At 35.2% G+C, this 16,566-nt stretch overlaps 1 protein-coding gene across 1 annotated transcript in view; it reads left to right on the forward strand.

Moving 5' to 3' along the window:
- The window catches only part of DYNC1I2 (dynein, cytoplasmic 1, intermediate chain 2), a gene marked incomplete at its 5' end in the record, with an annotated part of 35,518 nt that extends 33,635 nt beyond the window's left edge, over positions 1-1,883 (forward strand). Inside the window, one exon of the mRNA XM_008576593.1 lies at positions 953-1,883. Within this exon, the coding sequence (XP_008574815.1) occupies positions 953-1,066 (114 nt within the window). The remainder of the gene's footprint in view (positions 1-952) is intronic.
- Between the last annotated feature and the right edge of the window lie 14,683 nt (positions 1,884-16,566).

Genomic DNA, 16,566 nt, shown 5'->3' on the forward strand with positions numbered 1-16,566 from the left:
ATCATTTAGAACAGCCAATTGAACTGTTTGCACATGTGGAAATGTTCTATATCTACACTGTCAAATATGGTAGTATATGGCTATTGAATACTTAAATGTAGTTAGTACAAGTTAAGAACTGAATTTGAAATTTTATTTAATTTTAATTAATTTAAATGTAAATAATCACATGTGGCCAATAGCTACCGTGTTGGATGGTCAAGATTTAAATACAGGCACATTCGTTTGCCACACTCAGTGGTTTGTGCCATAACATGGCAGTTTCAGACTCATGATATTATAATGGCAGTTATCAAAAACTTTTATCATAGAGGGGATGGCCATTTAGCTCAGTTGTTAGAGCTTGGTATTATAACATCAAGGTCAAAGGTTTGGATACCCATATTGGCCAGGCACCAAAAAATAAAAATAAAAATTATCATTGGACTGCATCTGTGAAGCAAAAAGCATCACAAACCTCTTTTCCCCTTTTGCTATTGGTAAAGTAAAAGTAGTAGCATAGCTTGTGATGAAGGAATTAAGGTATCAAGAAAGGTTATCTTATCCAAACAAATACTTGTAAGAAATCAGCTCTTATGAACCATGCTTCTAAAGAACTCTTTCATTCTAGGAATGGTGCAAGAATAAAGTAAAAATTTTTAAGGAGTTCCTCCCCACCAGCAAAATGAGATGGTGCACAGGAGTTATATTTACAAAGCATCATTGTCATTCTCTCTTGCACTGATGGTTATAATAGCAAAGTAATTTCTGAGGCTGTCACAACACACTTCATAAATACTGTCTTTTGTTTTGAAATGTTGTAAATCATTTTTATAGTCCCTGTAATTATGGAAAGGCCATTCAGGTCAATTATTACTTTTTAATGGAAAAATTACTTGAAAACAGACTGATAATTGTGGGTAAGATGATCTTTTATTTCAGTGTATATAAAACATTGTTTTTCTTTTAACAGCAGATTGCTGTTCCTCGCAGTGATGAATGGGCACGGTTCGGCCGAACACTTGCAGAAATTAATGCAAACCGAGCTGATGCAGAGGAGGAAGCAGCTACCAGAATACCTGCTTAGTTCCTGAAAAGGGGAAAAGTGTAGCCTTAGTAGAATTGGGGAAGACTCTTAAATAGATCTTAAGACTATTTGCATGCTTCTGTCTAAATGACAAAGGAAATTTCATGGATTAAACTATGGATTTAATGCAGCAAGCAAATATTATAATGTCCCTTTTTATGTAATATGCATCTTGTTTTGGATTTGTGTCATTTTTAATACAGCTGACTGACTTTACAGAGTGCAGCCTTTTCTGAATTCTAATACAACAGGAGTATATTTGGTATTATTCTTTTGAATTCTTTTCAACATATAACACTATATAGTTATTTCTAAAGCACAGATTAAATAAGTTCTACATATTTTTAAATAATCACAATTCCCTGTTATATTGATAACGTTCTCACTAACCATCATTTGCAGGAGCATTGTTTATTCTTAGCCACAGCATGCATATATCTATCCAAGTTCCATTCTGACATCCTTTTTCCTTATAACTCATGCAGTCGTTATCGATAAATAAAAACAAATATGTATTAACTTTTCAAATTTTCATTTTTACTCCTTGCGATTTGAATTTTTCCATCTCTTTTATAAAGTGTCATTTTTTAAATATTTGCTTTAAGCTCCTGTTGTGAGCAGCCACCTCAAATTCTGTAAAGCTTCGTGCCTTAAATATGATATACAGGGTATACCATAGATCTCCCAGTGGATTAGAAACATGTTTAGATAATCTGTCAGTGAAAAAATTTTTCCCTAGGTTAACTTTTGCTTTACTATATTTTATTCTCATCTGAGATGTATTTACTTTAAAGAATAAATAGAAAGCTGTCTATTATTTGCACTGATTGAGATTACTGTGTATGTGAGCTCTCGGAGTAAAACCTCCTTTGAGAGAATTGATTTCCCTGTTGCAGTAACCATGAAGGAAAACTGCTCAAATGAACCTGTACTTTGGCATTGAATAAACTCTACATCTTGAGATCTGTTACCACAATTTTGTCTACAAGTCTGAAAGGTAGGTGACAAATATCCTTAAGCATTAGTATTGAAGCTAACCTATTTCAGGACTAGAGGAAAGGACTATGATCACATCTTGATGTTACTTTAAATTGTCCAATGTCCTTGATCCTGACTTTTTGTCCTTCTAAAGCTTAACTGTCTTTTATTCAGCAGAACATGAAATTGGAATGAAGATTAGAAATCAGAATTTGAACATTTTAAAAAAATAATTCTAGTAAAGATTTGTTGGAAGAGATTTCCAAATAATAACAAAACTTCTTAACTATGTGTATTATGTAGTGTAAGGAATAATTAACAAGGAATATTAGAAACGCTAGTTCTGGCTCTGGCACCTGTGAGAAGTGGGATTTTAGCCAAGTCTTTGCCTAGTTCTTTTTATCTAGGAATTAAGTTTGTATTAGATGACTTCTGAATTTCTTTCCAACTCTAAAATTATTAATTGTAATTACATTCGACAGTTCACTTTTGCATATTTTTCATAAATCGACACCCCATAATTGTATGTCATATATCAAGTTATCTCATGGTGGTGCCCTCAGTTTGTAAAAATGACTAGAAAAAGGGAAAACATAATGGTGATTAAGGTTGGAAATCAAGAGATATGGCAAATTAGATGCTCATCAGACTCAAGTTGGTGTGTTTGATTGTGAAAGAAAAGAATAAAATTGGTAAGTATTTGCAAAATAGTTATCACCAGAGAGTTTTTGCTTTTTGGGAATGTATCTCTTTCCCCCCGACCCCCACCCGCCAAAATGTGATATGGACCTTTGCCCATTCAACTTTAGTCTACATTTTTAGGAACTCATGAATTTACTGTTAAGAGTTTACCTTTAAAGTTGACTATATAATAGCAAAAGACAAATTACTGAGACTGTCAATATTAATGTAGAGTCCCCTGACAAGTTTAACTAGAAGTGTACAGCTCTTTACACTTTTAGAAACGAAAGCCTTATAATTTTGAAAAAGTCCAGTTATGGAAACTGTACCTTATTAGTTATGCTTTTTTTTTCTGAGTTGGGAAACAAGTTACAGCTTTATGGCTAATTTCTTATTTTTTGTGTTTTCTCTTTTTGAGTGGGAAGTTAAATATTACTTATTACTATTGTTAGTGTTGAGGAAGAATACTCAGTTTTGCAGACAATAATTAACTTGCAATAAATCTCTGAAGTAATAATTTTTTGGTATCATTTAAACCAAGTATTCATGGGCCGAGCCCGTGGTGCACTCGAGAGAGTGTGGCGCTGGGAGCGCAGCAGCACTCCCGCCGCGGGTTCGGATCCTATATAGGAATGACCAGTGCGCTCACAGCGCTCACTGGCTGAGCGCGGTGTGGCCGGTCTCAAAAAGGACAAAAAATAAAAAATAAAAAATAAATAAACCAAGTATTCATTGTTAGAAGCTTTCTTCCTATTTCCAGATCCAGTTCCCTACAAAGTTTAGAAAATCTGTTCATGAGAAATGTTGCAGTAATGCTGAGATACTGCATCTTGAAGGAGTGGTTGACTTAATATTTAGGGGGAGGAACAAAAAGAAAAGTGTTGGGGGCCGGCCCGGTGGCGCACTGCTACAGTGCGCCGCTTGGGAAGTGCGGTGGCGCTCCAGCCGAGGGTTCGGATCCCACATACAGACCGGCCGCTCACTGGCTGAGTGAGTTGCGGGAGCAACACTGAGGGTTGCAATCCCGTTGCCGGTCCCGGCCCGGTACGGGCGCGACACTGAGGGTTGCGATCCGTTGCCGGTCACGAAAAAAGACAAAAAGGAAAAAAAAAAGAAAAGTGTTAGGGATGATTGATCCTAGACTTTTTTTTTTTTTTGGCAGCTGGCCAGTACAGGGACCCAAACCCTTGATCTTCGTGTTACAATGTGGTGCCCTAACCAATTCGGCTAACCAGCGAGCCCCTGGTCCTAGTCTTTCAATGTTGTAAGAATGTTGATTCTTCTGTACTAGTATGTACAGACTGTAATCTCCACCACATGAACCATATTGAAAGGAAGGACTTGAGTGAATGAATAAATCTGCTGTAAAGCATATCATTTTTCCTCTTTCCTTTCTATTAGAAATATTCTAATGCCTTTTTAAATGTCTTTTCCACAATCCTAGTATTTCAACATTGGCACTGTAATAATTTTCTAAATAGAAAAAGCTGTATAATTAGATGTATGTTAGAGTGAATGTAGCTACAATTATAGCTCCACCTGCTCATTGGCATCCAAGGTGGTGGTGTCATGCCTGAATCTTGGGCATAAGTCTAGGTTAAAAAGCCAATGGCTTTGCTTCTTTTGATAACTTAGTGATGGGGTTCCCATTGTTTTTGGTTGGTTGGTTGGTTGGATTTTTTTAATCCAAGCTACGTAGCAAGAAAGGAGTTCTTGTTTTCCTGCTTTCATCTTGCTGATTGCTAGGTAACTAGGGATCTTACAGGTTTGGGGAAAATACTCCCAAGTAGAACCTTATTTTTGATTCATTAAAAATTTTTAATGCTGGAAAATTATGACTTACAGATTTGGGGGCTTCTAGTGCTACTGAAGAATTAGAAAGTTGCCCCAAAGGCACTATTAAAAGAACAGCCACATTCAGTATTTCTCTGGAAGTGGAGAATTACAATTAGGAACATTCTTTTAACCAATTTATTCAGTCTGCCACAAAGTGGTAATAATTTGCTTCGACTGTTTTATATTTTCAAAATCCTTTTTATATGTAGGAAACAAGTTATGGAGTCCATTTTAGAAAAAAAATCCCACAGACTTAACTAGAATGCCATCAGCAAGACTGAATAATCATCACATTGTAATGCTTTTCACACTAGGCTAATGCTCTAAGACCTTTTCTTCAACTTTTGGTGTTTAGATTCTCTTTCTGCTTGCCACGTTCACAATTCCCCAACTTTTAAAAGTTCGAATGGATGTCAGGTATTTTTCAGTATGTAGTTTCTAGCCACTGATAGTTTCAACATAGCCCGTCAGCAATCTTTTACAAACTTTTATAAAATTACAGTATTTTGTGTTGTTAGTTTCATAGCAGGAATCTCCGTTTTGGCTTCTTAATATTCCATTACCGGTTTCCATTCAGAGGATGGAACAGCTTGCACTCAGATAAGCTTTCTGAAAGGTCTATTTCACTTTGTGAGGTCACTTATTCAGGTCTTTGGTAATGTATTATTCTGCCTCTCTTATAATGTACTTGATTTGGTCAGAAAGCTGTGGGGCAGTGATTGTATGGGGTGTAGAACACACCTGCATTGCACTAAGCATGCAGAGACCTGACGCTGTGTCTCAGGAAATCAGGTATACCACTGGTAAGACTTTGATAGCAAGTAATTTTATCTTTTGTGAATTTTTGTACAGGATTTTTTAAAAACCATTTTTTTTTCCTGAACAAAGTAATGGAAATGCTTTGAAACAAAATTTCTTATACATAAAGGTGTCCTGGTATATGAGAGAAAAAACACTGTGCTCAAAAGGCCCAAGTTCTGTTCCTGAGACCCACCATTACCATTAATGTAACCTGGGACAAGGATCAGATCAGTATTGTCATCTCTTAAATGAAGAAAATATTTGTTTTCTGTGACAATTACATGAGAGAATGTATATGTGAAGACCTTTATAAAGTATATTATAAAGTACTGTACAAGTACTTTATAAGGAGTTTTATTTCTTTTTGATTTTTTTTTTAATACAAGAATGGAGAGAGGTCATTTTATGTAGTCTTTGCAATGTAACAAGCGCTCATCTTCTAAGGACTAAGAAATCACATTATTTAAACCCTCAGAATCTTCAGATGTTTAGTAGTAGTGAACTGAGTGAAAAATATTAATTACCCTTAATCAGTGATACTTTTCCTAGGAATGTTTGAATATATTTTATGGTAAAGTTACAAATTATGCACATTAGGAAATAAATGACCCACTCTGAATTTCTAGCGTATACTCATGTTATTTACATACAGAACCTGGACCATGATATCTGGAGCCTTAGAAAAGAGGAAGTAAAACTCCTTTTTTGAATCAACGATAAAACAATGAGGTTAAAAGCAGGCTCCTAAAAAAGTTTCTCCTTCTAGACATCTCTGCTGAAACAGCCGTTTTACCACAGAAGGCCTTCCTGACCAGTTAGGATTACCTTGTAATCTTTATCTTAGCTTTTTCAATCTGCTTCCTCTACTGAAAGGTACCACTAAACCAGTATAAGTTTCAAAGAAATAGAGTTGGGAATGATAGGAGAGCAGCAAGAAAAATAATTGCAAAGGATTTAAACATATTAAATATGTTTAATTCCTTGATACTTTTTTTTTTAATCCTCTTAATTTATTTCTGGAAGGTTCTGGGGAACTATAAGAAATGAGAAATAATATAATTGGAATACTACCATCTTGCAATTCCTTGTGAAATAGTGGTTGAAGTTAATAATTATCAAGGGATACTAATATAAAAAGACGTTATTATGTGCCTTCCTTTGGATGTACACACATCACACCCACAAAGTATTCTTGCTCAAAAAATTGGTCCTGAATCTGTCAAACCTCTAGAACATAACTGCCAATTTACATGAAATTCAGGGAAATAGGGGAACAAAGCTAAACACCACCACAGGATGCAATCATCAAAATCTAGAATGTAGGAAACTGTACAGGACAAACAAGCTAGTCTTAAACTGCAAGTGAAAAAAGAGAGGAGGAGAGGAAAACCAGACTTTAAAAAGGGATTCAGAATAAACTCCAAAGTAAGCAGAAAAAAAGAATAAAAACTAGAGCAGAAATCAATGAAATTGAAAACAGGAAATCAATTTTAAAAAACAAACAAAAACATCCAAAACCAAAAGCTGTTTCTTTGAAAAGATCAGTAAAATTGATAAGCCTCTAGCCAGGATTTGAAAAAGAGAAGTCACAAATTATTAGTATCAGAAATGAAAGAGGGGCCATCTCTACAGATCTCATGGACAATAAAGTAATAATAAAGGAATGTTATAAACAACTCTACACCCCTAAAATGTAAAACAAAATTATAAAACGCCTAGAAGGTAACAAAGGAGAAACTTTGATTAGGAGATACCTGGAGTATGGTGATGACTTTTTAGATACAACACTGAAGGCATAATCCATGCAAGAAATAATTTTCATTTTCATTTAAGTTAAAAACTCCATGAAAGACAATGTCAAGAAAATGAGAACATAAGATACAGCCTGGAAGAAAATATTTGCAAAAGACACTCTGATAAAGGGCTGTTATCCAAAATATACAAGGAACTTTTAAACTTACTAAGGAAACAAACATTAAAAAATGGGCAACAGATCTAAACAGACACTTCACCAATGAAAACATACAGATGGAAAGTAAGCATATAAAAAGATGCTCGACATCATATGTCATTAGGGAATTGCAAAGTAAAACAACAGTGAGATACCACTGCACACCTATTAGAATGGCCAAAATCCAAACATCAACACCACCAAATGCTGGTAGGGATATGGAGCAAGAAGACTAATTTATTGCTTGTGGGAATGCAAAATAGTACAGCCAGTTTGGAAGACAGTTTGGCAGTTTCTTACAAAACTAAACATACTCTTACCATATAGTCCACCAATTAGATTTCTTCATATACACCCAAATGAGTTGAAAACTAACATCCACAGGAAAATTTGCACACCAATGTTGACACCAGCTTTATTCTTAATTGCCCAAATTTGGAAACAACCAAGACGTACTTCAGTAGTTGAGTATATAAATAAGCTGTGGTACATCCAGACAACTGAATATTATTCAGCACTAAAAAGAACTGAGCTATCAAGCCATAAAAAAATTAGATGAAACTTAAATGAATATTATTAAGTGAAAAACCAATCTGAAAAGGCTACATACTGTATAATCCCAACTATATGACATTCTGGAAAAGGTAAAACTATGGTAAAAAGGTTAGTGGTTGTCAGGAGTTGGGGAAGGGAGAGATGAATAGACAAAGCACAAGGTTTTAAGGCATTGAAATTATTTTTTACAATGGTGGGTACATGTCATTATATCTTTGTCAAAATCTATAGAATGTACAAACACCAAGAGTGAATCCATAGTGTAAATTATGAGCTTTGGGTGATAATGATGTGTCAATATAGGTTCATCAGTTGTAACAAATATACCACTGTGGTGTAGGATGTTGACAGGGGGAGAGGCTGGGCGAGGGGTGGGGGGATGGTGGGGAGCGGTACATAGGAACTCTAGTACTTTCCCCTCAATTGCTAAAACTGCTCTAAAAAATAGTTTAAGAAAAACAAAACATCTTCCTACTCCTCATCCTGTGTTCAATATAAAAAAAAAATTTTTTTAAGATAAATGCACAGAAAAGGATTAGGAGAAATATTGCAAAGGGTTAATAATCAGATTATACAAAGAATTTCTAGAAATCAAAGAATAAAATTATAGTCACCCTAGTTAAAGAAGAGGCAGTTCACAGAAAACACAAATAAGGAACTTCATTCCTAGAAAAATGGCAGGCTAGGTCATTTGTATTACAGCTGAAAATTTAAAATGCTTAATCTTAAAAAATCTTTAAAGCGCTAAAGAGATGACAATATAGTAAGAAATTACAAGTCAACAATCTAAAAAAAAGCTAGAACCCAGAGAAGTAAGCAGAGTGCTTAAGCAGCATTTGCACTAAAGTGAGGACTAATTCCAAGTCTTCAAGTATACCAGATCCTTATATTAATAGGAGCAGGGTAGAGGAATTCACCTTTGAGTTTAGAAAGGTAAGTATGCATATTATAGATTCACTAAAACAAAAAGAAACAATATATATAAACTCCAGACTAAAACAGCAAAGAATAGAAAAGTAAAAATAATTGATCCAAACCACCCAAGAAAAGAATAAAAATAAACATAAAAGAGATGGAACAAAGAAATCACAAAATGAAATGTTGCACATAGATATAAATAATGTATATCAGTAATTGCACTAAATGAACTACAAATGCTTCAGCTGAAAGACTAAAGTCGGAAAACTTCTTTAAAAATCCAAATATATACTGCTTACAAGTGACATACCTAAAACTAGAGAAAATGTGAAAATAAAAGGATGGGGAAAATATACCTTTTAGGGCCGGCCCGGTGGCGCACTGCTACAGTGCGCCGCTTGGGAGTGCGGCGGCGCTCCCGCCGAGGGTTCGGATCCCACATACAGACCGGTTCCCACTCACTGGCTGAGCAAGGTGCGGGCGCAGCACCGAGGGTTGCGATCCCGTTGCCGGTCCCAGTCCGGTACGGGCGTGACACTGAGGGTTGCGATCCGTTGCCGGACACGAAAAAAGACAAAAAAAAAAAAAAATGAAAAAAAAAATATGTATATATACCTTTTAAATATCAACAAAGATAATTGGTATAGTTACATTAATATTAAAAATATACTTAGACAAAAATCATTACTAGAGATAAAAAGGGAGACTTTATGATGACAAAATATTAAATTGACTAAGAAGCTCTAATAATTTTAAGTTTTGGTGCACCTAATGACATAACCTTAAAATAGTAAAGTAAACATTAGCAGAACTACAAGGAGAAAAAGAAAATACAAAATTGTAATGAGAGATTTTCACATGCTTCTTTTACTAATTGACAGAATTTTAGTCTGGAGTTTATATATTTTGTTTCTTTCTGTTTAGTGAATCTATAATATGCAAACAAAAAAGCAGTAAGAAATAGAAATTTTAAATAAATCAATTTACTACACTAGCATGTTCTTTGACCACAATGCAATTATTCTAGAAGTCAATAACAAAAACCAACAGATCTTCTCAAATTTGGAAATTAAGAAACACTCTTCTAAATAAGCCATGAGTCCAAGAAAAATCATAATTAGCTAAGAGTTCCTTCTCATTTTCTATTATTTCTAGCACATAGTGAATAGAAAAGATTCTTGGAGAAAATCATAATGAAAGTTTTCCAGTTTCTTTTTTAAAAAATAGATAAATATTTATCTCAAGTATTTAGAACAGGAATGATAAAATAAACCCAAGTAAATAGAAGCAGGAGCCATGGGCAGCCCTCCACCCAAAAGAAGGCAGGCACAAACTCAGGGACCTCATCAGGAGCCATGGGAAGCCCCTTGCCTGACAGAAGGGAGGAGTATGCCCAGGGATCTCATCAGGATCCTCAGGCAGCACCCTACCTGACAGAAGGCAGGAGTGCACCCAGGGACCTCAGCAAGAGCTGCAGGCAGCCTTCAGCCAACAGAAGACAGGAGCACACCTGGGGACTGCAGCCCCCGCCACTGCCGCAAACACTGCTTCCATGCTAGTGGTCCACCCCACCCACCACCACAGCCACTGCTGCTGCAAGGGCGGCGTACCACCATAGCAGCTGCTATGGCCACCATGCAGGCAGTCCACCAACCACTCACTGCATCGACACAAGGACAGTCATCGGCAAAGTCCAGAAAAAGAGGAGGAAGTCTTTCTCCTCAAAGCCCACTCCAGATTAATAGAAAAAGCAAATGCTCTATCAGATGGCCACACATCAATGTAGAAATACTAGAAATACAAAAAAAAGAAAGAAAGAAAAGAAAAGAAAATATGACTCCACTAAAGGAATACAGTAATTCTCAAGTACCAGACCCCATACAGGAATCCCTTGAAATGACTGAAAACAAATTCCAGGCAACAATCTTAAGGAAACTCAATGAGATAGGAGAAGACTCAGTTACATAACACAATGAAAAAAGTATCTGGGCTATGAAGGAGGAATTTATGAAAATATTAATACCTTAACAAAGAAAGTACCAGAACTCCTGGAACTGAAGGATTCATTCAACAAAATAAAAATTACAACCAAGAGCTTAAGCAGCAGGTTACAGCAAGCAGAAAAAAGAATTTCTGATCTCGAAGAGTCTCTGAAATAGCCCAGGCTGACAAAAAAAGAAAAAAATAATAAAAATGAAGAAAATCTAAGAGAGCTAGCAGACGACTGTAAGTGCACAAACATCCAAATCATGGGAGTTCAAGAAGGGGAGGAGAAAGGAAAAGGCACTGAAAATCTATTCAACAAAATAATGACAGAAAACTTCCCAGGTATACGGAGAGACACAGACCTTCAGATCCTGGAGGCTCAAAGATCCCCAAACAGATCAATCCAAAAAGATTTTCTCTGAGCCATATTACAGTCAGACTGGCAAAGCTCAAAAGCAAAGAGAGAATTTTAAAAACAGCAAGAGAAAAGCATCAAGGCTCCTATGAGGGAGTCCCCATCAGACTAACAGACTTCTCAACAGAAACTATACAGGCAGGAAGAAAATTAGATGATATATTCAAAATACTAAAAGAAAAAAACTGCCAGTCAAGAATACTATACCCGGTATCCTTTAGAAATGAGGGAAAAATAGCATATTTTCCAGAACTGCAGGAGTTCACTACCATACAACCTCCCTGCAAGAAATCCTTAAGGGAATCCTGCATCTGGAATCTGAAGAATGAAATCACTTCACAAATACACAAGAAAGAATAAAACCCACTGGTAGAACAAAAGTGCAAATGAGAAAAAGAAAGAAACTAACTCTTATCACCTTAAAAAACAAACATCAAAGACAATAAAAGGGCAAGAAAGGAACAAACGATATTTAAAAATCCAAAGGAAAATCAATAAAATGCTAAGAGTAAGACAATGCCTTTCAATAACAACCCTAAATGTAAGTAGGCTAAACTCCCCACTCAAAAGATAATGATTGATTGATTAGATTAAAAAGCTAGGCCCAACTATATACTGCCTTAGAGAGACTCACCTCACCTGTAACAACACACACAGACTAATAGTGAAGAGATGGAAAAAGACATACCATGCAAATGGAAACCAAAAATGAGCAGAAGTAGCTATAATATCAGATAAAATAGACTTTACACCAAAAACTTTTTTAAAAGAGACAAGGCCACTATACAATGATAAAGGGATCTATCCAGCAAGAAGACATAACAATCATAAATATATATGCACCCAACACTGGAACACCCAGATATATAAAGCAAACACTATTAGGCCTAATGAAAGAGATAGACCCCTATACAATAATAGTTGGGGAGCTGAACACCCCCCTCTCAGCATTGGACAGATTATCTAGGCAACGAATCAACAGAGAAACACAGGATTTAAACTACACTTTAGACCACTGGACCTGGATGATATCTACAGGACATTTCATCGAACAAATACAGAATATACATTCTTCTCAACAGCACATGGAACATTCTCCAGAATAAGCCACATGTTTGGTCACAAATCAAGTCTTAACAAATTTTTTTTTTTAAAAAAAGATGACCGGTAAGGGGATCTCAAGCCTTGACTTGGTGTTGTCAGCACCCCCCTCCCCCGGTGAGCAACCGGCCATCCCTATATGGGATCCGAACCCGTGGCCTTGGTGTTATCAGCACCGCACTCTCCCGAGTGAGCCACGGGCCAGCCCTTAACTAATTTTTTAAATGGGAAATCATTTCAACTATCTTTACAGACCACAAGGGATTAAAACTAGAAATCAATAATAAGCAAAACTCTGGAAACTATACAAATACATGGAAATGAATCAACATGCTTCTGAATGACCGATAGGTCCAAGAAGAAATTAAACAGGAAATCAGAAAAATTCTTGAAACTAATGAAAATAAAGACACATTATACCAAAACCTGTAGGATGCTGCAAAAGCAGTACTAAGAGGGAAGTTTATCTCAATAAACACTTATATCAAAAGAATAGAAAGATTTCAAATAATGCTACACCTGAAAGAACTAGAAATCAAGAACAATCCAATCCCAAAATTAGTAGACAGAAAGAAATTAAGATCAGAGCAGAACTAAATGAAATAGAGACCTCAAAAAATGATACAAAAGACCAACAAAACAAAAAGTTGGATTTTCAAGAAGATAAACAAAATACACGAACCATTATCTAGGCTAACTAAAAAATGAAGAGAAGACCCAAATAAAAATCAAAAATGAAAAAGGAGACATTACAACTGATACCACAGAAATACAAAGAATCATTAGAGACTATTATAAACAGATATAGGCAAGCAAATATGAAAACCTGGAGGAAATGGATACATTTCTGGGCACATACAAACTACCAAGACTGAACCAAGAAGAAATACAAAACCTAAAAAGACCAATAACAAGCAATGAGATTTAAGCAGTAATCAGGAGTCTCCGAAGAAGGAAAAGCCCAGACTGGATGGATTTACTGCTGAATTCTACCAAACCTTTAAAGAGAAATTAGTACCAATTCTCTTCAAACTATTCCAAAAAATTGAAACGGAGGTCATTCTCCTAGCCAGCATCACCCTGATACCAAAATAAGACAAAGATACAACAACAAAAAAAGAAAACTAAAGGCCAATATCTCTGATGAACATAGACGCAAAATACACCTAACTGATTTTTGATAAAAGTGCCAAGAGTATTCACTGGTGAAAGTACAGTCTCTTGAATAAATGGTGCTGGGAAAACTGGATAGCCACATGTAGAAGAATAAAACTAGACCCCTATCTCTCACCATATACAAAAATAAACTCGAAATGGATTAAAGACTTAAATGTAGTACTCCAAACTATGAAACTACTAGAAGAAAACATAGGGGAAGCACTTCAGGAAGTAGGACTGGGCAAAGATTTTATGAATAAGATCCCAAAAGCACAGGCAACAAAAGAAAAAGGATAAACAAATGGAATTAAACTAAAAAGCCTCTGCACAGCAAAAGAAGCAATTAACAGAGCAAAAAAGACAACCTACAGCATGGAAGAAAATATTTTCAAACTATGCATCCAACGAGGGATTAATATCTGGGATACAAGGAACTCAAACAGCTTAACAGTAAAAAAAACAAGTAACCCAATTAAAAAATGGGCAAAGGAGCTAAATAAGCATTTCTCAAAGGAAGATATACAAATGGCCAAGAGACATATGAGAAAATGCTCAACATTACTAAGCATCAGGGAAATGCAAATCAAACCACATTGAGATATCATCTCATGCCAGTTAGAGTGGCCATTATCAAAAAGACAAAGAACAACAAATGCTGGTGAGGTTGCAGAGAAAGGGGAACACTCCTACACTTTTGGTGGGACTGTAAATTAGTGCAGCCATTATGGAAAACAGTATGGAGTTTCCTCAAACAAGTACAGATAGGACTATCATATGATCCAGCAATCCCACTTCTGGGTGTATACCCAGAGGAATGGAAATCATCACGCTAAAGGGATAACCGCACTCCCATGTTTATCACAGCTCTACTTACAATAGCTAAGAGTTGGAACCACCTAAATATCCACTGATGGATGACAGGATGAGGAAAATGTGGTACATATATGCAATGGAATACTACTCTGCCATAAAAAAGAATGAAATTCTGCCATTTGCACCTTTTATTTAAAGATAAGGAAAAGACTGTAGTGGCGCAGGAAAAGACCAATATAAAAAAGAGCCCAGAAAAGATCCCTGCTTGTATCGACACAATGTACAACAGAGAAGGCTCTTCAAAGCAATAGGGAAAGGAAGGTCTTTTCGATAAGCAGTGCAGGCACAACAGACTAGCCATACAAAGAAGCAAAAAAATTAACTCGTGCTATATAAGCAGCCTTCAAAAAGTTCATGGAAAGATTGTATTATCTTTTAGTTTTATTTTTCCACAAGCTTCTTGAAGTACCCTTGTATGCGAAAGATGGTTTCCAAGTTGGATGGAACCTAAATGTGTGAGGCAAGACTATAAAGCATTTAACAAGAAAACATTAACTATATTTTTGACCTAGAGAATAATTTTTTAAAAAGATGAAATACAATACAAGCTAACCATAAAGAAAAAATATTGATATATTTGAACATATTAAAATGTTAATGTACCAAAAACATTGTGAAAAGACAAGCTACAAAGTGGGAAAAGATTCTGTAATACGAACAACTCATAAAGGACTAGTGTCCAGAATATATAAAGAACTCTCTGCAAATTAACGAGAAAAATGGGCAAAATACTTTAACACATACTTCATTCATCAAAGATGATATCCAGATGGCCAATAAACATATGAAAATATGTTCAGCCTCTCTTGATATAAGAAAAATGCTAATTAAAAACACAATGATTTACCATTATACACTTACCATATTGGTAAAAATAAAACCTGGGGGGAATGTAAATCAGTACAAGAATCTTTGGAAACAGTTTGGCATGATCTAATAAAGTTGAATATAACAAACCATGTTACTCTGTGGTTCTACTCTTATGTATATATCCTTTAAAAAATGTATACTCCAGAATACATGTTCAAAATATCCATAGCAGCACTGTTTGTAATATCTCCAAACTAGAAAAAAACCCAAATGTCTACCAAGAGTAAGATGAAAAATAAGTTGTAATATCTTCATACAATGAAATAAACAAATTATAGCTACATATTGATATGGATTAATCTTATAACATAATGTTTAGCAAAAGAAGTCTCAAAAGTATATAGTATAATTGTGATTCATATAAATTTCAAAAACAAGAAATATAGTGTGTAGGGATGTATATATGGGTGTTAAAACTATAAAGAAAAGCAAAGAAATGAACTGTCGGGATGATTGTTAAAGTGAAGAGTGGGGGTTTTGATGGAGAGGAATATATGGGGAACATCTGAGGTGTTGGTAATGTTCTATTTCTTGACCTGGTGGTCATGTGCGTGTTCACTTTATGATTATTTGTTTAATATATGTGTGTGTGTGTGTGTATACACATGCATACATATGTTTCATGTGCTTTCCATATATTCCACAACAAGAAAATATACAAATGACCAGTAAATATGAAAAGACATTCAAGCTTTCCTAGTAATTAGGAAAATTAAAGTTAAAACAGTGATCGCCTATCAGGATTTGCTTAAAATGTAGAAGACTCATAATATCTATTTTTGCTGAGGCTGCAAAGAAATAGGCATTCTCATATGCTGTCATTAGGAAAGTAAATTAATAAAGCCTTTTTGAAGAACAATGTGGCAATATGTATAAAAATGTGAAACTCATATCTTATAAATTTTCAATTCCAATTCTAAAGACCTATTCATATACTAGCACATGTACTCAAGATATGTGTAGAGATATTTACCATTCACTACAGCATTGTTTGCAATAGTGTAAAAAATGAATGTCAATAAAGAACTATTTATGAAAAGTATCATAATCTATACAATGAAATGCTATGCAGCTATTAGAAATAAGATAAATACAAACTGACATGGAAGGATCTCAAAGACATATTAAATGAACAAAAGTGAGTCATTGAACAACACATACATAGCATAATTCTGTTTTTAAAATAAAAGTATGTGCATATGTTTATATAGATGTATGAAAAACAGACTACAAATTTATACTCTGTTAGCAGTGATTACCTCTGGGGCAGGAAGTGGTGGGGGGGCAAAGGGGTACAGAGAGCATTTTCACATCTTACTCTATATACATATGTACTATATGAATCTTTTATAATCACATATCCATAGACTGCTTGTA

The sequence above is a fragment of the Galeopterus variegatus genome, unplaced genomic scaffold (assembly GCF_000696425.1).
Source record: "Galeopterus variegatus unplaced genomic scaffold, G_variegatus-3.0.2 Scaffold1370, whole genome shotgun sequence".
In the NCBI taxonomy this organism is placed as follows: Eukaryota; Metazoa; Chordata; class Mammalia; order Dermoptera; family Cynocephalidae; genus Galeopterus; species Galeopterus variegatus.